Source organism: Corvus hawaiiensis, chromosome W, assembly GCF_020740725.1.
Source record: "Corvus hawaiiensis isolate bCorHaw1 chromosome W, bCorHaw1.pri.cur, whole genome shotgun sequence".
Lineage (NCBI taxonomy): Eukaryota > Metazoa > Chordata > Aves > Passeriformes > Corvidae > Corvus > Corvus hawaiiensis.
Genome location: NC_063254.1, coordinates 273000 through 297108, shown reverse-complemented (window position 1 = coordinate 297108; position 24109 = coordinate 273000). Strand labels below are relative to the sequence as shown.

Below are 24109 nucleotides of genomic sequence, written 5' to 3'. Positions count from 1 at the left end.
TCCCCCCTTTCCCAACACTGCGGCACGGACCCTGGGTCGCTGGGGGGGACTGTCCCAGAGCCGCAGGCAGCTAAAACCAGCCATGGACTGCTCACAGCTAAACCCATCCAGCGCGGCTTCTGGGGACAGGCGGGTCCCTCTCCTCTCCATGCGGAGCCGGCGGAGTCAACGGGAGCCGGCAGAGCCTCCTGTCTGCAGCCAGCACACTCCGCGCTGAACTGAAGAGGACACCACGCAGCCAGCAGCACAGAGGGAGCGAGGCTTTCCCCACCGTAAAGCCTGAACAAGAACACTCTTCAACATGGCGGCTTCAGAGTCAGAGAGAAAGTGAGTCACGTGAGACGAAGCTGAAAATGGCGACGGGAGAAAAGAGGGCGGTACCGCGATTCTCGCGCGTAGCTTAAAAAACCTTCTTGCATGCTGTGGTAAGAAACTGTAATACCACAAACTGTCTCTTTAATCCATTTGAAGAACATGGGGGGATGGAGGATCCTCGTGTGGCCTGTGAAGATTGTGAAGAGTGCCTATGCCAAGCTATATAGAAGTAGTAAGAGGCTGTTAGAGACTTGTGGCGAAGGAAAGCCTTTGTGTGCAGGCCAAAATAACTTATCCTTAAAAAGATTAATAACCCCATGTGATGGCCCATGTTTTGCAGTGTGAAGGAACTGTGAGATTTTTCATGGGGGAGATGTTTTACACACAGCAGCTTGATTGTTTCCAGGCGGGTCTGCTGTTAGTAGCAGTTTGGGAACCACGTGCAACTGAAGAAAAACCCTTTTTTCCTTAAGCATAAGAGAGAGACTTTTCAGGAACTGCAACACTGACTAACATCCCATGTTCTGTTATCCTTTGTGCGAGCTGGGTAAAAGGAGAGAAGTGCTGGAAGGGGGGGGGGGGGATTTGCTTTAATTTTTTTTGTTATTTTCTCTTTACTTTTAATTCTATTAGTAATAAAACTCTTTCATTGTACTGCAACTGTTTAAGGTTTGTGCCTGCTTTGCTTTTCTCCTAATTCTTATCTCACAGAAGGAAAATAAGTAAGTAATGAATATTTTGAACCAAAACCACTACACTTAATTGGTGTTTCCGCCCGGTTTCGAACTCAACCCGCTACAACTTCCCATGCCACTGCCAGAAGTTTCTCTAAGTTTCGGTTATCTGGTTCCTTAATCTTTTGCAGTTTTCTACGTATATCTGGTGCTGATTGCCCCATCAATAAGGATATTAACTGTTGCTGCCCAATTTCAGAAGCTGGGTCCAGTGTAGTGTGTCTTCTCATATTATCCCTTAATTTTTCTATAAATGCGCCTGGGGATTCAGTGGTTTCTTGGTGAATACTGAATAACAATGACCAGTTAACTGTTTTAGGTATAGCATTTAGTAGCCCCCAGTGTAATAATTTCCTGTATCGAACTAAGAACAGGTACGTTTGTGGATCATTGGGGTCCCAGTGTGGATCTCCTGTAGGAAAAATGTTATCTACATTTCCATGCAATGTCCCAGCAGTTATCTGTCCCTGCACGTGTGTTCTTGCTGTGGATACTACAGCAGCTTTTTCTGTCTCAGTTAATTCTGATAGCATGAGGTCTATATCCTCCCAATCAATATCTTGATTTCTAACAACCAATTCAAACCTCTTTGCTACCTTTTCAGGGTCTTTTCTATACATTCTGGCTGCCTCCCTCCAGGTATCTGAATCCAAAGCTGTAAATGGTGTTTTAACTTTTGTTATTCCCCCATCTGGCCCCACCACATGTCTAAGTGGTGCTATGAGCTTCTTTTCTACAGGGGCCTTGCTCCTAGTTCTGGATGATATTCCTGAGCCAGTCTCACTTGTTCCTTCATCCCCACTATCCTCTGAGGATGTTTGGGACGCTGGGGACATTGTTCCTGATGTTAGGGTGCCACCACTGCACCTCATTAGCTCCTGGGTTTCCAAGGGATCCTGGTCTCTCTCAGCTTTGAGCTTTAAACATCTTTGCCCAATACTGCATGATGAGCAACACCTCTTCGTGCAGTTTTTTCCTTTTGCCTCCTTTTCTAGGAGGAGGACCATAGAGTCCTGTGGTGCCAGATTGATGCCACATTGTTTCTGCCACTCTGGTTTGCGTCTTAAGGTAAAAAACCAATCTGCATAGGAGAATACATCCCATTTATTTTCCCTCCTTAAAAATAACATTAATTGCAATATAGTGTTATATCTTAAAGAGCCATTCTCTGGCCATTTTTCACCATCATCCATTCTGTAGAGTGGCCACCACTGGTTACAATATTTAATTAGGGTGGTCTTTTTCATATTCCCTCCAGGGACTCCCCCCAGCTCTTTCCAATGTGCCAGCACACATCCTAGCGGACTTTTCTGGGTTATTTCCTTACTTTCTGATGATCCCATTGCCTCTTTCGTCCTTTCTCCCCCTCTTTTCTCTCTTCCACGGCCAAAAACCCCCAAAACCAGAGAACCAACTCCTTCCTTCCACAAAGCCATGCTCTGCCACTCTTGTCTAATACCAATCTCTCTCTTCCAGCAACTTGGACACTGTCCACTCTTTCTAATAGACAGTACCACTTTCTAATACATGCACAAAAAAACCCAAGCTTCACAACTGTTTCCACACTAGGTACGGGATTTTAAAAGGGAAATTAGCTGGGGCTATATTAGAAAAGCGTTGGGGCCTGGATGTTCTCAATCCAGTAACTAAAATCTTTCTCCTCTGAAATCCACCCCCCTTCGGACAGTAAGGTTGAATTCCAAACCAACGGTTTATATGATTTATACTCATTCACTCTTTGCCAAACTTCGCTTTTCTCTGGCCGAGCCTGTTGCCTGGGTACAGAACCGCAGATAGATCTCCTCACTTGCTTCGTACTTTGACAGCACGTCTCATCCACTCTCACTCACACAGCAGCAGAATAGCAACAGACAAAACAAAAAATAGCAGTACAATAGCACATGACAGTGGGGTCCAACCCCTTTAAGGTACCTTTCACAGTGGGGTCCAACCCCTTTAAAAGTACTTTTCCTCTTGCCCAGGACTAATTCTGGGAGACCCAGTCTTCCTCGGGACTTTCAACCCACCCTCAGGGACTCAAACCCTGGACCTGCAGGTATTTCTGTGTTTAAAAGGAATAGCAAATACCTTAATTTGGTGCAGATGGCCCTTTTCTGCCCCCGCCGTGAGCCAAAGGACAGCTGAGCTCCCCCTGAAAATTCAGGGTCGCGACTGGGAGGTCTGCTTACCCCTGGATCCGGCAGCCGGGCAGAGAGGGTCCCATCTCAGGGTGCCAGATTGAATCGCGCCAAAACCGGGCCAAGAGACACTTCAGAGACAGAGAAGTGGGTATTTGCTTTATTTGGCAGGCCAGGTGTGTGGGAATAGCCAGAGATCTGCTGGGATGAACCATGCTTCTCACAGAGATATGATGGAACTCCGTATATTCTATTGTCAGACCCATAGTTATACTCTAGTTCCTCAAGCACGCATAAGCAAGCTCCATATTATTGGGTTACAGCTACTGTTCACGCGGCCTTTAATAGCAAGCGAGTGGTTACAGATTAATATGCACGCAACTAACATAAGTCTTTCTCTTTCTATGGTCAGCATCCCCCTCCGCAACATCCTGTCGGCTTGCCACATTAGCATTGCTCTTCTCTTTTTTCTCTAGTCAAGGACAGTTCACTAATATAGCTTGGATTGTGCACGTACACATGTCCCTGTTCACTCAGCCATTTCTCTACATGTGGGGATCACTCCTCCAAACACACACACCGGTGCTCCCTACAACACAGTATTAAGGTTAAATTATGAATATTCATCACATTCCTTGGGACAGGCGTGGTTATACAAATTATTTCTCAGAAGTCATTAATATCATTAGCATATGGGTCACGCATGTGCTGTGTGTCCTGGTGGTCGCGCTGAGGAAGGCCTCTCCTCTTCCTCGGGGATCTTTCTGATGAAGACCAGTAGTCTTCCTCACAGTGCACTTTTCACCTTTCTCCCTGGGCATGCGTAGTCCTTTGAGGAATGATTCAGCAGTCTCTGAGATGATCCTTGTCCCCTCTATCTTGACAAGATTAGGGTGAATTCGGCTTCTTAGGTTTTGTAATTAACATCTGCTGTCTGAACTAACATTTGCTGTCTCCCAATAGTTAACTTGACTTGTGCTTACATAGTTATTGACTGCCCTTTCCTCACAGGAAGGAAGGAGCTGCCCCTCACACCACCCCCAACTCTCTCCGGAAACCCCGGCCCGGCTCTCACTCATCATGATACTCCCAGAGCTGGGGGGGGGGGGGGGGACGACAGCGGCCACCCTGGACACAAAACAAACAAAAAAAACCCTAAAAATGATATGGGATAAAAAACCATCCCCATGACTGTCGGGGTCCCTTCCCCCCTGCCATGTAGCCCTAGGAGAGGGGCCCTGAGGGGGGGGCACAGGGTTTTCCTATCCCCTGGTCAGCCTCGTTCCCCATTGGTTGTTTTGTGTTCCCCTGCGCGGGCAAGGACTCTCGGGTCCTGTGATTATAACAGTTCCTTGGCAGAGCCCCGGCCATGCAGCTGGGGAAATAAACATCTCTGAAACATCTATCAAGAATCGGTCCATATATATTTCTTTTTCACGGGCCTCCTTGTTTGATACATCGTGTTACAGAATCCCCACTGTAACACATGACAACCTTTCATCGAGCTGTTGACTACAGCTGTGAGTGCGATCATCTAGCCAGTTTGAGAAAAATGAATTCAAGAGCTAAATTTTTAGCAATATAATATTTAACATTTATTAGTAGAACAAAGGCAAATCACAGCGCTGGTGCGCTTGGCAATATTGGCAGAGGCGCACTCCATTCATTTTACTGTGGACTTAGAGTACTCTCTTAAACTGTTACATATTCATTAAGCCCAGAAAGTAATTTACACTTCACTCACCTTTCCCCCCCTCCGATCTCTTTCCCCCTTCCACCAGCACGACACTGCCTCGGTCCTCTGGATCTCTTCAGAACTGAAGACAGGCACCCCCTCTCCGGTGCCTCCCCAGTCTCCAGCCTAATTTGTAGCTGACAGTTCCCTTGGGAGGTGTGAGTTTTGATGAAATAAGTCTTCCTGGGATGAATGCGGTTTATCTTCTTTGTTTCTCTAAGATATCTTGGTTCCTGGCTCTGTAGTTTCTCAGCTCAAAAGACATTTATTACCATGTGTTTATTAATACATTTCTTAACATATTACAACTATTTTGAAGTTACAATTGACCTTAATCTAGTTTCTACTTAACTGCATTTTACCTTAACACTATTTCTACATAGTACATTATCACTTATAAATGTTAAAATAAAAGTGAAAGACATTTATCATTCACTCATTTATCACAAGTTCATTATCCACCAAGTGATCCACCCATTAAATCTATATTTCTCAAATTTAGAGATAAGGATGTAGTGTGGGACAGTGTCAAATGCTTTGCACCAGTCCAGATATATGATGTCAGTCGCTATTCCCTCATCCTGCTCCCCTGTAACCCTGTCATAGAAGGCCACTGAATTTGTCAGAAATTATTTCATAGAACCATACAATTATAGAATATGCTGAGATGGAAGGCACCCATCAGGATCATCAATTCCTGGCCCTCTGCAGGACACCCCAAGAATCATACCATGTACCTGAGTGCATTGTCCAAACGCTTCTTGAACTCTATCAGGCTTGGTACTGTGACCATTCCCTGGGGAGTCTATTCCAGTGCTCAACCACCCTCTGGGTGAAGAACGTTTTTCTGATATCCAACCTAAACCTCCCCTGATACAACTTCATGCCATTCCCTCTAGTCCTGTCACTGGTCATGAGAGTGAAGAGATCGGTACCTGCCCCTCCACTTCCCCTCATGAGGATGTTGAAGACCACAATGAGGTCTCCCCTCAGTCCCCACTTCTCTAGGTTGAACAAACCAAGTGACAGCCACTTGTGGTGCCCAAAACTGCACACACGACTCAATGTGAGGCCACACCAGTGCAGAGTAGAGCAGGACAATCACCTCCTTTGACCAACTGGTGATGCTTTGTCTGATGCACCCCAGGACATGATTGGCCCCCTGGCTGACAGGGCACACATGACTCATATTCAACTTGCCATCAACCAGGACCCCCAGGTCCCTTTCCACACTGCTGCTCTTAAACCTCTCGTTCCCTACTCTGTACACACAACCAGGTTTGCCCTGTCCCAGGTGTAGAATTTGGTACTTACCCTTGTTAAACTTCATATGGTTGGTGATTGCCCATCTCTCTAATTTTTCAAGGTCTGTCTACAGGGCCTTCCTACCTTCAAGGGAGCCAACAGCTCCTCCCGATTTAGTGTCATCTGGAAACTAATTTAGTATTACTTTGAGTCCTGCATCCAAATCATTAATGAAGATGTTCAAGAGAACTGGGCTGAGGATGGAGCCCTGCAGAATCCCATTAGTGACTGGATGCTAGCCTGATGTCACCACTTTCACTATAACTCTTTGTGCCTAACCTGTGAGCCAATTGCCAAGCCACCAAGTAACACGGTTATCCAGCTGTGTGCTGGACATTTTGTCTATAAGGATACTGTGAGAGACAGTATCCCAAAAGATTACATCTACTGTGTTGGTTTTGCATGGACTGGTTTTTGGCAGCAGGGGGGCCACAGAGCTGGCTTCTGTGAGAAGCTGCCAGAAGCTTCTACCATGTCTGGCAGAGCCAATCCCTGATGGCTCTGAAGATGGACATGCTGCTGGTCAAGGCTGGGCCAAGTAGAGAAGTTGGTAATGCCTCTGTGATTACATATTTAAGAATAAAATCAAAACAAAGTGGGCACAGTTTCTTTCTAGCCAGAGAAGAGGAGGAGGTAAGAACATGTGAGGGAAACAACATGGAGACACCAAGGTCAGTGGAGAAGGAGGGGGAGGAGGTGCTCCAGGCACCAGAGCCAAGACTCCTCTGCAGGCCGTGGTGATGACCATGGTGAAGCAGGTTGTCCCCCTGCAGCCCATGGGGATCCATGGGGAATGCAGAAATCCACCCACAGCCCATGCTGGACATGCTCATGCGGGAGTGGGTGGATGCCTGGAGGAGGCTGTAATCCAATGGAAGACCTGGTGGAGAGAGGGGGCCCTTGCTTCCAGGCTGGAGCAGCCTGTCCTTGGAGAACTGCACCCCATGGGAAGAGTGACCCACGCCACAGCAGTTTTGGGAGGACTGCCCGTGGGAGGGACTCACATTGCAGCAGTTTTGGGAGAACTGCTGCTCATGAGATTGGAACCACACTGGAGAAGTTCACGGAGAACTGTCTCCTGTGGGAGGGACCCCACAATCTCACAGGGGAAGGACTCTTCTCCCTGAGCAGCAGCAGAAGATCTCGAATGACGAACTGACCAAAATCCCCATGCCCTGTCGATGCTGTCAGTGGGAAGGAGGGAGGGGCTGGGGGAAGAAAAGGTGTTTTTAAGGGCTTATTTTACTTCTCATTATCCTCCTCTGATTCTGTTAGTAATAAATTCACTTTGTACCTCTAAGTCGAGCCTGTTTTGCCCTTGGAGTGTTTTTCTCCCAGTCCTTATCTCAGCTCATGAACCTTTCATTAATTTTTTCTCTCCTCTGCCCAGTTGTAGCAGGGGAGGGTGAGTGAGCATCTTTCGTGAGTGCCTGGCATTGGACCAGTGTTAAAGCACAACACCCACAAAAGCTGCTCTCTCACTCCCCTCCACAGCTGGACAGGGAGAAAAAATTACAAAGGTTCCATGAGTTGAGATAAGGACCAGGAGAGATCACTCACCAAATACAGTCACGGGCAAAACAGGCTCAAATTAGAGATATTAAATGAATTTATTGCTAACAAAATCCCAGCAGTACAGGGAGACAGGGAACGGGGGTTATGGTCAGTTCACCCTTTTTTCTCCCACTGCTTGGGGAGAGGAATTCTTCCCCAGGTCCAGCATGGGGTCCGTCCCACAGGAGACAGTTCTCCATGAAGTTCTTCAACGTGAGTCCATCTCATGAGCAACAGATCTCCACGAACTGCTGCAATGTGAGTCCATGCCATGGGCAAGTCCTCCCCAAACTGCTGCAGCATGGGTCACTCTTCCACAGGGTGCAGTCCTTCAAGGACAGGCTGCTCCAACGTGGGCTCCTCTCGCCACAGCTCTCCCACAGGGTTACAGCCTCCTCCCAGGCTTCCACCTGCTCCAGTGTGGGTCTCCTCCACAGGCTGCAGGTGGATGTCTGCATCCCCAGGGTCCTCCATGAGCTGCAGGGGGACAGCCTGCTTCACCATGGTCTTAACCTCAGGATGCAGAGGAACCTCAGCTCTGGCACGTGGAGCACCTCCTCCCCCTCCTTCTCCACTGACGTTGGTGTCTGCAGAGTTGTTCTCACATGTTCTCACTCCGCTCTTCTCTGGCTGCAATTCCAACTGCGCCATAACTTTTTTTCTTTCTTCTTAAATATGTAATCACAGAGGCATTACCACCATTTCTAATTGGCCCAGCCTTGACCAGCAGCAAGTCCATCTTTGGAGCTAGCAGGGATTGGCTCTGCCAGACATGGAGGAAGCTTCTGGCAGCTCCTCACAGAAGCCACCCCTGTAGCTCCCCCCCTCCCCCGCTACCAATGCTTGGCCATGCTGACTGTCACCAATCACCTCCTTTTTTCCATGTGCCTTAGCATAGTTTTCAGAAGGATCTGCTCCATGATCTTTCTTGGCAGGAAGGTGAAGCTGACTGGCCTTTAGTTCCCTGGGTCTTCCTTATTTCCATGCATTGGGTTTGCAGTGCAAGGTTTTGGTAGCAGGGGAGTGGCTACAGGGGTGGCTTCTGTGAAAAGCTGCTTATTACCGCAGGCCTAGGCCCTAGGGTATATCACCGTGTCCTGCAGCCTTAGGGAAGAGGAGGAGAGAAGATCCAGCAGGCAGGAATAGTGCAGCAAGATTGATATTTTTTAATTATTTTACAAACTCTTTTATAGACTTTTTTCTTCATAGTCTAATTGGACAAAGGATCAGCCACCCCTTGGGGTGATTGGCTAAAATCCTAAAACATCCATTGTCAAAATATTTTTCTACTGTACCATAAACAAGACCAAGGTTGCAGGTGATTTGTTTGTTTACATAACTCTGCTACCTCTTCTGTGAGAGATAAAAGTCTCTCACGGACTTAGAAAATAGCAAGAAAATTCTTGCTAGCAGCATTTTTGTATCTACAGCTGCTGGAAGCTTCCAGTATGTTGGATGGAGTCAGTGCCAGCCAGCTCCAAGATGGACCTGCTAGTGGCCACGTGTCTTGGTTTGAAAGACAGGTGTCTGCTAAGGAAGTCAGGAGCCTCCCTTGGAATGGCAGATGCGACCCCCCTTCCCTCCGAGTTATTATAATTTTGAAATCAAGGGGCTTTTAGGCAAAGATATGGGAAATAGGAATAACAGTTCTTTACTATTATATATCTATATGCATATAACCAGTCAAACAAACAACAATAACTATGGCAGTAACAGCAAACAATCACAAACCCAGTCCCAGCCTTCTTGGCTGTCAGGCCCTTTCCCCTTGGGCAGGGGTGCTGGTGGCTCCCCATGAGCAGGGCAGGTGCGATGGCTCCCCCGCGGCTGCAGGGGGCGCTCTGGAGCGAGCTCGGGGAGCACGCAGCACTGGTGCCCTGGGATCCCGGGAAGGGATGGGACAAAGGCTTCACAAACCCCTGGGCAGCCAATCCCGGTGTCCGGCCGGACTCTCAGGAACGGCAGGCTGGAACGGCAGGGACGAGCACAAATCCCGGGTGGCAGACAAGATGTATCCAAACTGCGGCGCTGCAGTGGGAATCCCCTGGAGGTCTGGGCAGGCAGGGCGAGCACAGTTACAACGTAGCGAAGGCTCGAAGCAACAGCGGGGGCAGGGCAGCCACGACCTGGCTCCCAGTGGGGCAGGGAAGGCGGGCTTGGGATCCCGGGGCTTTTCTGGCAGAAGGAAAAGCAGCCGAAGAAGCACCCTCTCTCTCTGTCCAAATGCCAGGAACTGACTGTCCACACACCCAGGTGAAACAAAAGAGTAGCCAGATGCACCTCACTCCAGTGGCTAGGTCTTTTGTTTTTCTTAAGTACCCAGCAATTTGTCGCCCTAGCAACGTGTATGGAGAAAATTCCTTTAACAGAAAAAAACCCCAGGAGAACTCCTAAAACCCCAACACCACACCTGAGCCAATCAGCAATGGTAGTAATGCCTCTGTGATTACGTATTTAAGAAGGGGGAAAAGTTTTTGCACAGAAGCTTTTGCATCTAGACAAGAGCAGAGTGAGAATATGTTAGAGAAACAACTCTGCAGACACCAAGGTCAGTGGAGAAGGAGGAGGAGGAGGTGCTCCAGGTACTGGAGTAGAGATTCCCCTGCAGCCCATGGTGAGGACCATGGTGAGACAGGCTGTCCCCCTGCAGCCCATGTGGGTTAATGTTGAAACAGATATCTACCTGTAGCCCATGGAGGACCCCACAACTGAGCAGGTGGATTCCTAAAGGAGGCTCTTACCCCACAGGAAGCTCATGCTGAAGCAGTCTCCTGGCAGGAGCTGCGGGCCCATGGAGAGAGGAGCTCATGCTAGAGCAGGTTTGCTGGCAGGACTTGTGACCCCTTTGAGGACCCACGGTGGAGCAGTCTGTTCCTGAAGGACTGCACCTGATACCAAAGTCATCTGGAAAATAAACTTTCTAACACAATTTGAAGCATTAGAAAGCAGGCATTCTTCATTAGCGCTGGACACACTGAATGATCTCTCCTTTAAAGAGATGCGTGTGGTGAAACTACAACAGGGTATTTATTCCATCATGATCATACATATTCATTACAACATTCTTCCTAGCTAATACATAAACACCTTTCCTAGAACTAATTTGCATGCATCCACCTCCTACTGGAAGTCCTTTTATAGTCCTAGAGGGTTGTCTAAAGGGGTCTCTGGTGGTCGTATTCACTGAATGCTTTAATATTACAGGTGCCCTTTCCTTGAACTTTTTCTTTGGGCATGTGCTGTTGCTTCTTGTTACATAACTTGCCAAAAAGCCACTGTATTCCTCATGATTGGTTTCTCCACTGGTTTCAGCTATGTTTATCATCCTGTGTACATACTTTTACATTCTTTTATGTTTTTTGCTAGTTAGTCTTTAAACTCTATCCAGCAACATCAGGGGACCTGAAAATTTCTATTCTCTATGTTATTTATCACACCCTATTGAAGGGATCCACACTGGAGAAGTTTGTGAAAATCTGCAGCTTGTGGGAAGGACTCACATCTGAGAAGTTCATGAAGGAATGTCTCCTGTAGGTGGGATCCCATGCTAGAGCAGGGGAAGAGTGTGAGGAGTATTCCCCCTGAAGAGGAAGGAGCAGCAGAGACGACAGCTGATGATTTGAATGTAGCCCCCATCCTTGTACCACTGGGGTAGGCAGTAGAGAATCAGGAATAAAGTTAAGGAGTGAGGTGTGGGGGAAGGTGTGTTTAAGATTTGGTTTTACTTCTCCTGACCCTACTCTGATTTGATTAGTAATAAATTCAGTTAATTTTCCCAAGTCGAGTCTATTTTGCCTGTGACAGTAATTGGTGAGTGATGTCTCCCTTCTCTTATCTCAACTCACAAGCCTCTCGTTATATTTTCTTTACCCTGTTCTGGAGTGGGATTGACAGAGTGACTTTGTGGGCACCTAGCGTCCAGCCAGGGTCAACCTACCACAGTCCTTTTTGGTGCCCAATGTGAGGCTTGATACAACAGCAGTTTTATATTGTGTGCTATAACTGGTAGCTATTAAATGGCAAGCTCCTGTGTGGGATATGGAGTGTCATGGGTTAGCAAGCATAGTCCCAGAAGTGATGTTCTTGCAAAGGGGTGCTTACAGCTTCCTCTGTGACCTGACAGAACCTATCAGCTGGCCAGTTTGAATATGGACAATTCTTTAAGCCACTTAAAATTGTGACTGCCTCTGTGATCCACACTTAAGAATAGACATACCCCAGGCAGAACTCTGTCTCATTTCCGGTGCTGGGACAGGTAGCTGAGGGCCCTGTGTGGGGGCGAGCAGGCCTGGCCCAGGCCCTGCTCGGGCCAGGCCGGACTGGGCCACAGCCATCCTGGAGCCGATGGGCCCTGTTCTACCCGCGGAACCCCCCCCCCCGCCCCCCCCCCGCCCCACAGCCCTGCTGTGGGAAGCTGGAGCGGCTCGGCTCCCCCTCTCCAGTTCGGCCAAGATTCAGCCAAAAGCTGCCCGTGGCAAAGATCATGTGACCAATAGCGATAAGCGCCATTCCAGCTGCAAGGCCCAGGTGAGATTAACCCTTTTAGTGCTGTGAAGAGCTGAAAACCTAAGGGAAGGGAAAGAGGAGATGCTTAAAGCTGAAATTCTGTTGTAAAGCTATGATGTATCAGAATACCTGTTGTAATTTCATGAAGGCATGGGGGGTGGAGCGTTCAACTTGTACTTGTGAGCAAAAGCACCTGCGCTGAGATAGGCAGATGCTGACGCAGCTGTAATTTCATGAGAAGTTTGAACAGGGAGAGATGGAAGTGATGAGGACTTTTGCTCCAAATGGAAAAGGAGAAAACCTCAGTTCCTAGAGATGGTCCCAGAGATAGTCCTTGAGATGAAAATGAGGAGGACCCTTTGCTCCCAGGGAATGAGAAGGGCCTCTGTTCTTAGAGATGAAATGCTCCCAGAGATGGGTGAAGAGAACTTTTGTTTCTGAATGGCTCAACCTTAAAGTTGTACCTCAGTAATTCAAGAGTGGACCCTCGAAAGCAGTTGTGGGAAAAGCTGCAAATTGGGGAAGGGACTCACATGCGAGCAGAGAACCAACCCGGGCGGCTGTCTCGTTGTGATAATGTTTTCATAGCATGGGCAAGAGAGACTCCTCTTCCTAAATGGACTGAACAAGGTTAATATGGAAGTGGTAAACAGACTGAACATCCCAAGGGTTGTCCTTTTACATTGTCACTGGGAGAAGGGAGAAAGGTGGGGGGGAGGAGAAGAGTTCTGAAGGCGTGTTATGATTTTTTTTTTGTTCTTTTAGGTCTGTTAATAAACTTCTTTATATTCTTTCAAGTTTGGTGCCTGCTTTGCATTTCTCCTAATTCTTATCTCACAGAAGGTAAACAGTAATGAGTATTTTGGACTAAACTACTACATGGAGTTTGTCAGTTGCACCGCTTATCTCTTTATTCTGCTGGGTTTGGAAACACGTTAATACAAATAATGTCTCTGTGCTTTGTCCTGGCATTGATAGCCTTGCTATTTTGTGGGTAGGATGAAGTTGAATTAAGTTGAGATGGTCAGGTATTAAGGGAATTGGTAGCTGCAGTTGATTCACTTTATTGCTAGCTTTGTTGGTTGATGGATTTTTTTTTTCTGTGGGAAATTTAAATTTATTTAAATTCAACTTAGGTTAAGATGCCTGACCGAATAAGTGAAGCTATTAAAAAAAAAAGGTGAAGCTTCAAGTACTTTTGTTGAACTCTTCCTAGCTCTTTCTTTTTGCGCGCTGGCTTCTGTTGTACTTTTCTTCCTCTAGTATATTTATACAAGAAACATTGTCTATTATATATAAGTAGCTTATGATTTTCAGATCCTTAGGAAATAATTCTTACTGACACTGAACTGTTGCACAGAACACAATAAATGAGATTTGCTTTTAGGTTTTCTTTTGTGGAGTATTTCGCAAATGATCCACAGTGCTTTACTTGTCTGCAAGATGAATGTATTCACAGAGCAGTAAAGGATATTAACAGATATAGACTTGTCTTTGGCATCAGGAATCAATATTTATTGCATTTCAGATCGCATCATTTGCCTTAATCTTAGAGTCTGTTATATCCCTGTGTGCTTCTATGTGTAACATTTCTTTGTATTCAAATTCAAAAAGGTGTTCAGCTGTACTTATGTTTTGTTAAGAATAGTTTTCAATGAAAGGAAAAAAGTTTTTCTGTGTTGGATGTTTTCTAGGGAGTAACTTTGAACTGACAGTGTCACAGGACAAAATAGATCCTTCGTTTGTTCCTTTGTACTTTCCTTACTAGCTTCACTGTAATGCTATTAAAGGCATTTTACTATTTGAGGCATATGAACTGAAAGTTGGATGTATTTGAGTGATCATATGGAAAGGGATTGCATGTTGCTTTCAATTATCTGACAGTCCTCTTAGTTAAGGTAGTTTAGGCAGAGGGTGCCACAGCTTCCTTTAGTTTCCTGCCTTCCTTGTCATTTTGATATATTCTACTTTTATGGCTCTATCCTGGTGCTTTTTGCTATGATGTATGTGTTTCTTCTGTTGAAAATTAATATTGATAGCAATAACCTTAATTTGTCTTTACTGCTTTGAAATTTAAAAAACATATTTTCCTGGCTGTGTCCAGTAGTTATTTTTCTAAAGGATCCCTTTGGAATGTTTGGTCACTGTTTGTGTGGAACTTTTTTGTGACAATTTTGTTAAGACTGTACTAAATTGGCTTTTCTGTTTCAGAAGATTGGCATTCCTTGTTATACAAGTGTATTATGTTCATTATTTGAGACAGCCATATACAACCAAATTTAGAATCTAGGACGAATTCAAGGCAATATCAATCAGTTTTTCTAATTGCAGTGTTTCTAGAGTGTGAGATATTGTTGATCATGATGATAATTTTAGCTAATTTTACATTATTTCACAGCCTCATGACTTTGATGAATGCAGATTTGATATCAGTGTAAATGACAGTGTTTGGTACCTCCGAGCTCAAGACCCAGACCACAGACAACAGTGGGTAGATGCAATAGAACAACACAAGGTATGTGTTTTTTCTGATTTCCTTTTTCAGTCCCTCATTAGATCTAGTGGTGCTTGCAGAGAGTTGTAAGCTTCAATATATAGTCATTAAAGTACTCAAGGTATTTCTGAAAGATAAAAGTTGCAAGATTGAAGCCATTATGTTAATTATGTTCCAAAGGAATTGATTTGCTTATCCTTCATATACAAGAATTTAGAGAACTGTGAGCTAACAACTGAACCTTTCTTGAGTTCTCTAACTTGAACAAGAAAAAGCTTGCATTATGTTTGAGTAACTTTTTAATTGTTTTGGCTATTCTGTCTCACTGATTATTGAATTGGTTGTTATCTAGATGCCACAAACTTCTTAGAGTCCATTCTCCTAGGTTTTTATTTGGTTTTTAGGCTCATCTCTGTTCACTTGGCTGCTTTAACTATCTGATTACTGGCTTTTGTCTCCTTGTTTTTTAAGGCCCTATTGTTCATCAGCATTTTCATTCAGTTTTCCTGATCTATACCTTATCTCTTCCAATGAATTCTGTTACTTTCATTTTGCCTAAAGGGCTTGAAGGTCAGATATTTTTAAAATATGTAACACACAAAATAGAGAAAAGATATGTTTTCAGAGAAAAGATAGGCACTGCTCCAAGGTGTTGAGTGTAAGTACAATACCTAGCACAATGAAACTTTTGCATCTGGATTATTGTTACGAATGAGAGGGGAGAGTTTGGACGACCCCTGCCTTTGCCCAGGTTTCTGGCAGCAGGCGGCAGCTTTATTGAGGTGGCCAGCACCCCAAAACCACTCTTGCTTGCAAGTTCTTAATAATGACTGATCAGGTCTATTAAAACATGAATTATTTATTGAATAGACACAAGGAAAAAACAGACATAAGACTTTAACAGGCTTACTTACTACACAGGATAAACAAAAGAACTACTAGTAGATTAAACAAACCAGTGCACAATAAAAGGTACCTATATTACAGCTAGCGAAGAAATAGTATAGATTAGGAGTCAATGTGACTTATCACTGAATTGATGATGGAGTACACATAGAATCCTTTCCCTCAATTCCCAGGAAAGTATCTGCCAAATTTGCATCCAAACTTCGGGGAGAAGTCCCACACATTTCCAGGGTATGTATAGGAGACTTCTGCCTCCATGAAAGTTTGTGTAGCTTTTATAGTTTGTAAAGTGAAGTGTCTGTCAGTCAGGAATTCCATCTTATCTCCCCACATCTTGTTCTCAAGGTGAGTTGTTTATTGCCACCTGGAAATTCCACCCCTGGTGCCAGAGAGAGAGATAACTCACTAGCCAGAGACAACTCACTAGTCAAGCAAGCTGGCCTGGGTTATCTCATCAATTCATGTGAGGGGGGAGAATGTCTGGAGCTACCAAACCAGCTGATGGACAGAATAGATAAGCTCTTCTGTGGTAGGGGGGGAAGTCCTGCCACATTCCACCCCTGTGACTGGAGTCACTGACTTTACCTCATGCAGTGATAGTGCAGGTGTATCTTGCCTCCATGCTATAAAAGCATCCACTTTCATATATGTGTACACCATCGTTGAGTGTTTTGATACACATTGTACTCCTAAGCTTTACTATTTCTTTAAAAGATGTTAAACGTTATTGATATTGATAAGAAGCACCCGCTGTTGCTTCAGCTTATGTATTTATGCATTAGATGATGTAACACATATTTATATATATATATAAAATGATTAGTGATAAACCAAGAGATTATAAGATATGGCATTAACTTCAGGATGTTCATGGGAGTTGAGGACAATCCAATAAGTCATTTTATTTATGTTGTTACCAGTTAGTGTAGGATAGGTTGTTCCTCACCCCTTAAGATCATAGGAGGATGAGATGCAAATCAAGAACAAAGAAGAGTTTGTGAAAGTAGCTTCTTGGTTGTAGGGATTGGAGGAGTTCAATACATGGTCAGGAGCTCTTTTCATTTTCATTCATGCTTCTTAGTCCAGCGTTCTCCTTCAGTGAAGTTCAGTATTCCACATATTCTTGCTTAACATATTAAGTGTTAGAAAACTTTACTATAATCTAAACAAATACACATATATAATAGTCTGATTGTCTCAGGGGAATCAAAGATGTAATGAAACGGAATTGTTTCTACCTACTTAGGATATTAGTCCAGTTGGGAATTTTATGCCTTACCTTGAAGAGGCAATTATATGAAAATTCAAGTTATATTCAGGATGAAATTTTTCTACCCACTGAGACAATCAGAGTGAAGATACAAGTATTCTAAAGCCATACTTGTAGAAAACTACAAAGCGTATACAAATATTAATCAAAGCAACTAAACCTATGAAATCATTTGGTACTTCAATAGTACTAAATAAGATTTTAATGCTATGTAAACAAAGTTATATCTGTTCTCCTGAGACCTTTTAGAGAAAATGGTTATTGTCAGATTTACACGTTAAATCCAATTTTGCAAATTTGGAATAGGATCCATTTACCGAACATTAATGTCATGATATGCGGAAAAGACTCCACTACTGGAATAAGGAGTAAAGTAGGTATGTTTATTCCAGCGCTGGGACACATGGGGGATAGTTCCTCCAAAGTCATGTGTGCTGACAGCTGCATTCAGCTTGGTATATATTGGATTACAACCTCCATATTCATTAAATTTCCCAATACGCCTATGCATATTCATTACCTAGCCCCGCCTAGCCTCGCCTCATATTACAATGAGCCCAAAAGTCATTTACATCTGCGTTGCTCTTGCACAGTGTCATCTGGTGGTCATGGGCAGGGGTCTCCGGGATGAAGTAAGAGTCCTCCTATGTTGGGGTTCCCCCCCCCTGCCATGGGGTCCTGGGAGAGGGGACCCTGGGGTAGAGGCATGGCCTAGGCACGGGGTCTCCCTGCTCCCTGGTCACACATACCCTAATCCTGTTTCCCATTGGTTATTTTGTGTTCCCCTGCCCGGGAAGACCCGGTTTGTCCCGTGATTGCTCAGTTCTTCAGCAGTCCCCCGGCCATGTGGCTGGAGAATAAAGATCTCTGAAACTTCTATCAAGAATCGCTCCCTATTTCTTTCCACAGGCCTCACTGTCTATGGATGTTGCAGGAGACCCCACTGCAACATTCCTAAAGAGTCTTCCTCATTCTGAACTTTTCACCTTGCTTCCCTATGCATGCTCTTTATGTCCCTGGCCCAAGTCCAAACTTCAAGACTGGTCTAAGTTTGTTTTAGGTTTGAAAACAGGATCTTTGGTCAAGATTCCTTCCTTTTATCAATAGTCTTCTATCTTCTCATCCTGCTTTGGTAGGCACAATAAGTGTTGAGCAAGCTGTATGCACTGTTTTTAACATCTTCTTAGCAAATAATTTAACCTCTGCTTCCCCCTCCTTCTCCTGATTCAGTCAGGACTACAGTTATTAGGCCAATCAGTTTTCTCACAATTGCATTTAAATTTTGAATCCATGAGGTTATCCAATCAAATATACCTGTCCCTCGATCCTTTTGGATTTCATGTAAGATTCCAGTATTCTTTCTAATCTCTTCTAGATCAGTTTGTATTCTCAGTCTGATCTATGTATACACAGCAACTGATGTTGATAACTGTGCATACCCCACCTTTGGAAGCCAAAAACAAATCCAAAGCCATCCAATTTTACTTGACTACTTTTGAGAGGTTGGTAATTTCTTGTTACAAGGCACTGATTGTGTCATTTGTCTGATTTTCTATTTGTTCCATAACTCCAGATATATTCACTATTGCTTTTTCTAATTCAGGCACTCCTAACCATGGTAAGAATCCTCTCACAAATCAGTGGAATCCACAGGCTCTATCAACCAAGGGATTTAAATTTCATTTGTATCTTGTTATAAAACATCATAGGCGTCCTCTGGGGAATTCCGATTTATCAATAATATCTATTTCTGGGACTACAGTTCCAATGGTGCATATTCCTTGCCATTTAGAGGGTAGAGCTTTCCTAGCTTGATTTCCACAAAGCCAATAGTATCCCATATTGTCTGGAATAGGCCACCAATGTGTGTTTATAATGCCTTTTCCAGTTGCATCCAGATATGAGCGACAGTTGGGATAGACTCCTACCATCATCCCTTGGTTACATTCAGGTAACTCCATTTTTCGCTGTGAAGCCACTCCTGGTCCCTTTAGGCATCTATGAACACAGGAGGTTTCAACGGCTACTATATTTACTGTCAGGATTTGTTGGTCTATGGGGGTTTGGACTGTCTTTCCTTCCAGAAGGAGCATCAATCTGGCTGGAGGAATACCATTGGAAAATATGTTTGGTGTTGGAATTCCCATCATCCGAATACTTTCATCTGAATGAATGGGAAACTGAGAACAGATCCAACAATTGCTGCGGTTTGTTATCAGTGTCACAGCATGCATTCGTTTTAGCTGTGAGTTTCTTTTCCAAGAGTCAGATAGCATTTGTTCTATCTGTGTTATGTTGGAGTGGCCCTTAGCAAAAATGACATTGGTTTTCCCTTTACAATTGTTAATCGCAAGGTTTGGTCAGGATGGCTAATTAGCCATGCTGCGTTATTGAAAACATTGACCCGTAAGTATAAAAATGTAAACAATACCATAATTAACATTTTTGGTTACAGCAAATTCACTAGTTGCTGTGCAGTCCAGTAGGTTCCTCTGTGTCCGGAGCTGGTTTTATTTGTTTATAGGAGTCCAAGAGTCTCAGTAGCTTTCACAGCCGTGCAGGTAGCAAACAGTCCTTCCTCCTGCTGTTTGAGCAGTTCCTTGTCTCACGTCTGGTTACACACCTAGTCTTCTGTCTGGTGAGGGTATTCTTAAACATTCAAGGTTATTAGAGAAACTAAAACAACAGAACTTTAGTAATAATAGATGTGTTTTTCCAGAGTTATGGCAGCAGTTCCCTCTCTGGCGTCTAGTTTCAAACACATTGCTATGCTCACTGCTGTCACACGGGGGCAGCATAGGAGTGGTTTGCGAGGCTTCATTGAGAAACTTTTGTTTTGTTCAGAACAAAACCAGTCTTGTACAGAAACAAGAACAGCTTAGAATGTGGGGAATACCCATTGGGAGCTGATCCTTTGTTGGTGGCCATTAGAATCAATAGCCATCCAGGCTATTGGACCTTGATTGTCCATTAAAGTCATAGGTACAATTCCGATTTGGGGTAGCTAAACCATGACTGGTTGGCTCACCTTTAAGTTATCCTGAAAAGTTTCAACTTTATCATTTGGAGCTGTTTCAAGAGACATAGGGCTCAGGAAAGTTCGTGAAACAGGACTGCCCATTGGCCCATATCAGTTATTTATTTGGTATAGCACAGAGGGTAACCTTTTATCCCATCCAGATTCGTGTGACCTAAGAAAGCATTTCAGCAAACCATTGGCACACTCCACGATCCCATTTGCTTGAGGATAATATGGTAAATGGAAGACCCATTTAATACCTTCCCTTTTGGCCCAATCTTGTACCATCACACTGGTGAAGTGTGATCCATTGTATAGAGTCTGGGACAGGGAGACTGGAAAACCAGTCACTGAGTCCTGAAATAGTAGTTTTTGCATCAGCATGCCTGCTTTTAGTGGCAACTAGCAGTCCAGATACCACTTCCACACCTGTTAGTATGTACTTGTAACCGTTAGATGTTTTTAGAGGTCCAGTATAATCTATTTGCCGACCAGAGTGCTTTGTTATTTTTGATATGCAAGGGCAGTGCCAGGTCTGGATGGTTTTGTTCAAGTCTTGGCTGGCACTGGGGACACTGTGTGAGGATACCTGTACACATTTTCCTGGTCAATGGCCATCCGCTGCTTTGTGCTGCAAAAAATAGAGCTTCTTGTCCAGTATGCCCTAATTTAGTGTAACCACTCACGTAATCAATACAAATGTTGTGGGTCTTCTAGATGATCAATTTTTATTTTCCTGATTTTTGTCAGTTGATCCACCCTGTTGTTCCAATAGGTTTGTAAAGCTTGGTCCTTAGCATGAGCTTTAATCCATCCCATATAGATTTTCTGGGACTGAGCCTGAGACAACAACCATTCCCAATCTTCCTTCTGCCAAACCTCCTTTCCATTCACTTGCCAATCCAACGCTTCCCACTGACATAACCATTGAGTGGCCCCAGCCCAGCCCACATAAGAATCAACATAGAGTGCCTTTGCTTTCTCTCTTACTGCCAATAACACAGCCTTTAACTCTCCCACCTGTGCACTTCCCATTCCTTCTTCTACTACTTCCACTCCTGTTTCAATATTAAGACCAACTGCTCTATATTTCCATTTACCATCAATACATTTGGCTTAGGCATCAGTAAACCAGACGTCTTTAACTGCAGAGTCTGAGGTAAAAGCAGGGACATCCATTATAGGACTCGGTTTAAATGGGTTTTGTAGAGCTAACATGTCTGGAGTTACAGCAATCTGTAGCTTTGTAGGTTTTGTTGGTCCCTCAGTAACATGCATCTGATCTGTGACTCCTGAAATGTATACATACCATTTGTGGACTGTGGGTCATTGTGCTATGCCCTCAGGGGGAGCACCACCTTTCTGAATGCTGGCTAGCAAATTGAAAGGTCCTTGGATTTTTACAGGCTGCTGTTGCTGAATTTTCTCTACTTGTTTTAGAGCTTGAGTCAGGGATAATAATCCCTTCTCCCAATCAGTGTACCTCTTTTCAGTGTCTTTCAATGCCGTGGAACTGAATCCTAATGGCCGTTTTGGTCCATGTGGTCCCTTTTGAAACAAATTACATTACTTTCTGTGCTCAGCAAAACCCCATTCGGCTATTATAGGATCACTGGGGTGGAGTGGCCCGAGTGATTGGTATGTTTTCAATTCTTCTATTAGTGTTTGCAAAGCCTGTTTGTGGCTATCAAGCCACTCCAAATTTTGATTTTTTCTCATTAGTGTGTATAAGGGTCTTGCTACTATAGAAGACCCGGGGACATGATTTCTCCAGTATCCCAGAGTACCCATGATTCTTTGCAGTTCCCTTTTTGTCTTGGGGGTAGGTATAGTATCCAATTTTGTAATGGTTTCATCTGGAATCACAGCTTGGCCTGCTACCCACCAAGTGCCTAAAAATTTAACTTACTTAGAGGGGCCTTGGCATTTGGTTGGAGTACTTCCACTCCCTCTTCATTTAATCTATTCCATATGTCTTTTGCTGAGATCCTTACTGTATCTTCCTCCTAACCTCCAACTAACACATCATCAATGTATTGGTATATTTGCACCCCTTCCTGGATTTTTATTTGCTGAAGGGATTCAGCTAAAGCATTGTGTGCTATGGTGGGTGAGTGCTTATACCTTTGAGGCCGGCAATTGAATGTGTATTGTGTTCCTTTCCAGGTGAATGCAAATTTGAGTTTATCTTCCTCTTGAATTGGCACCATAAAAAAACATATCCTTTATATCTAACACTGCCATCCATTTATGTGTTGATGCTTGCAGCGTGGCAGTGAGGTTTTCAATATTCAGAACAGCTGCAATCAAGGGTCCTGTGTTAGCATTAAGCCTCCAATAATCAACTGTTAAGCAGCAACTCCCGTCTTTTTTTTTCACTAGCCAGACAGGGGAGTTGAATGCAGAACATGTTCTAAATATATGTTTCTCTGCTCTAAATTTTTAATTACTCCATTTATTCCTTGTTTGGCTGCAGGGGGTATAGGGTATTGTTTGATATTAGTTTCAGTAGAAGCAGGCAATACTGAAGACATTTTTAGGAGGTTGATTTTTTTATCTTTTCCAAAAAGATTACTGTGGGAAATTTTTGCAGATCCAAAGGACCACACATTCCCCTCTTCTATGGTAGGGGGGAAGTCCTGCCACAGTTATACAGGTAGAATCACAGAATATCTCAAGTTGGAAGAAACCCATAAGGAATGAGTCCAACTCTCTGCTCCTTGCAGGGCTACCTAACACTAAACCATATGACTAAGAGTCATCCAGACGGTCCTTGAACTCTTGACAGGCTGGATGCCATGGCCACTTTCTTGGGGAGCCTGTTCCAGTGACCACCCACTCTCTCAGCGAAGAACGTTTTGTTACTGTCCAATCTGAACTTCCCCTGGTGCAGTTTCATACCATTTCCTTGTGTCCTATCACTCGTCACCAGAGAGAGGAGATCAGCACCTCCCCCTCCACTGCCCTTCTTGAGGAAGTTGTAGATTATGATGAGGTCACCCCTCAGCCTTCTCTTCTCCAAGCTGAAAAACTAAGTGACCTCAACTGTTCCTCATGTTATGCAAAGTAGTTGAGAGAAGGATCAAGAAGTAAGACACACTGATTATGTGGATTATTATGATCAGATTTATTGCTAATACAGTATCTAAACATTACTGATGCAGTATCTAAATAACAACTATTGTTTATTACAATGGATTATAGTATCATCAGGTTGTGGTCCCTCCTGTTGAGTCACAGGCTTAAGTGAGGCCCCCCTGCTTTCTAAACTTCTCAGAAAAGTCTAGGCGTGGCTCAGTCCACTTAGTCTCAGATGTGGCCAATAGTCTATGACTAAAGGGTTATAATATAAGCATTTTCATCTAGAAATGTGCAGGGTTACAGTCTTTGACCTTGCAGAATTCACAATTAGAAACCAAGAAAGCACCTATGGAACTACTTTAGGATTTTATCTCTGTATTTGGCTGTGTTGTCCCTAAAGCAGGATTCTTTTACCCAGTGTGAAGGAGCCAATCAACACATTGAGTTGAGATATTTGATTTTATTACAGTTCTGCATAATAGGGTGCCAGGCATCTAACAGAGCTGGCACACCTTTTAGGAACAGGCAGAGTCTTTTATACAAAAAGGTAACAAAGAAAGAATGATACAGAAACAGATAACTCATATAACAAAATTCTTAATATGCATGTGGTGGTCTTGGTCCAGTTCATAATATTATCATTTACATATATGAATTTCCCTGTGGGTGTGCTTTTTAGCATTATAATCATCTAAGGTAACTCTAGGTTATATTTCCATCCTATCAGCTATGACCAAGTTATTATTTAACTTTATATTCTGTTACAGTTTCTGCTTAAATCTATTTGAACAATTAGTTGTCAATGAAATAAGAATTTATAGTATTCTGTTCTTGGGGACTCTTCACTGCTCCATTGCTCTAGCACCTTGTTGACATGGTTTCAAGACCAACCCATCATTGCATAGCAGAGCGGGCACAGCAGCGAAGCAGCTGGGCTGGAGCTACTTGGCATTTCCTCTCCCTGGCTCCGCGTGGTGGACAGCGACTCGGGCTGGAGCAAGGGCCGCTCCACTCCACTCCTGTCAGCGTGATGCCCCCGGCTTCGGACAGGC

At 44.1% G+C, this 24109-nt stretch overlaps 1 protein-coding gene across 2 annotated transcripts in view; it reads left to right on the top strand.

Moving 5' to 3' along the window:
* LOC125319315 (ceramide transfer protein-like) overlaps positions 1–24109 on the top strand; it is a 240791-nt gene that overhangs the window by 126933 nt on the left and 89749 nt on the right. For both annotated transcript variants that reach the window (XM_048290427.1, XM_048290426.1), the window contains exon 3: positions 14686–14802. In XM_048290427.1, the coding sequence (XP_048146384.1) occupies positions 14686–14802 (117 nt within the window). The remainder of the gene's footprint in view (positions 1–14685; positions 14803–24109) is intronic.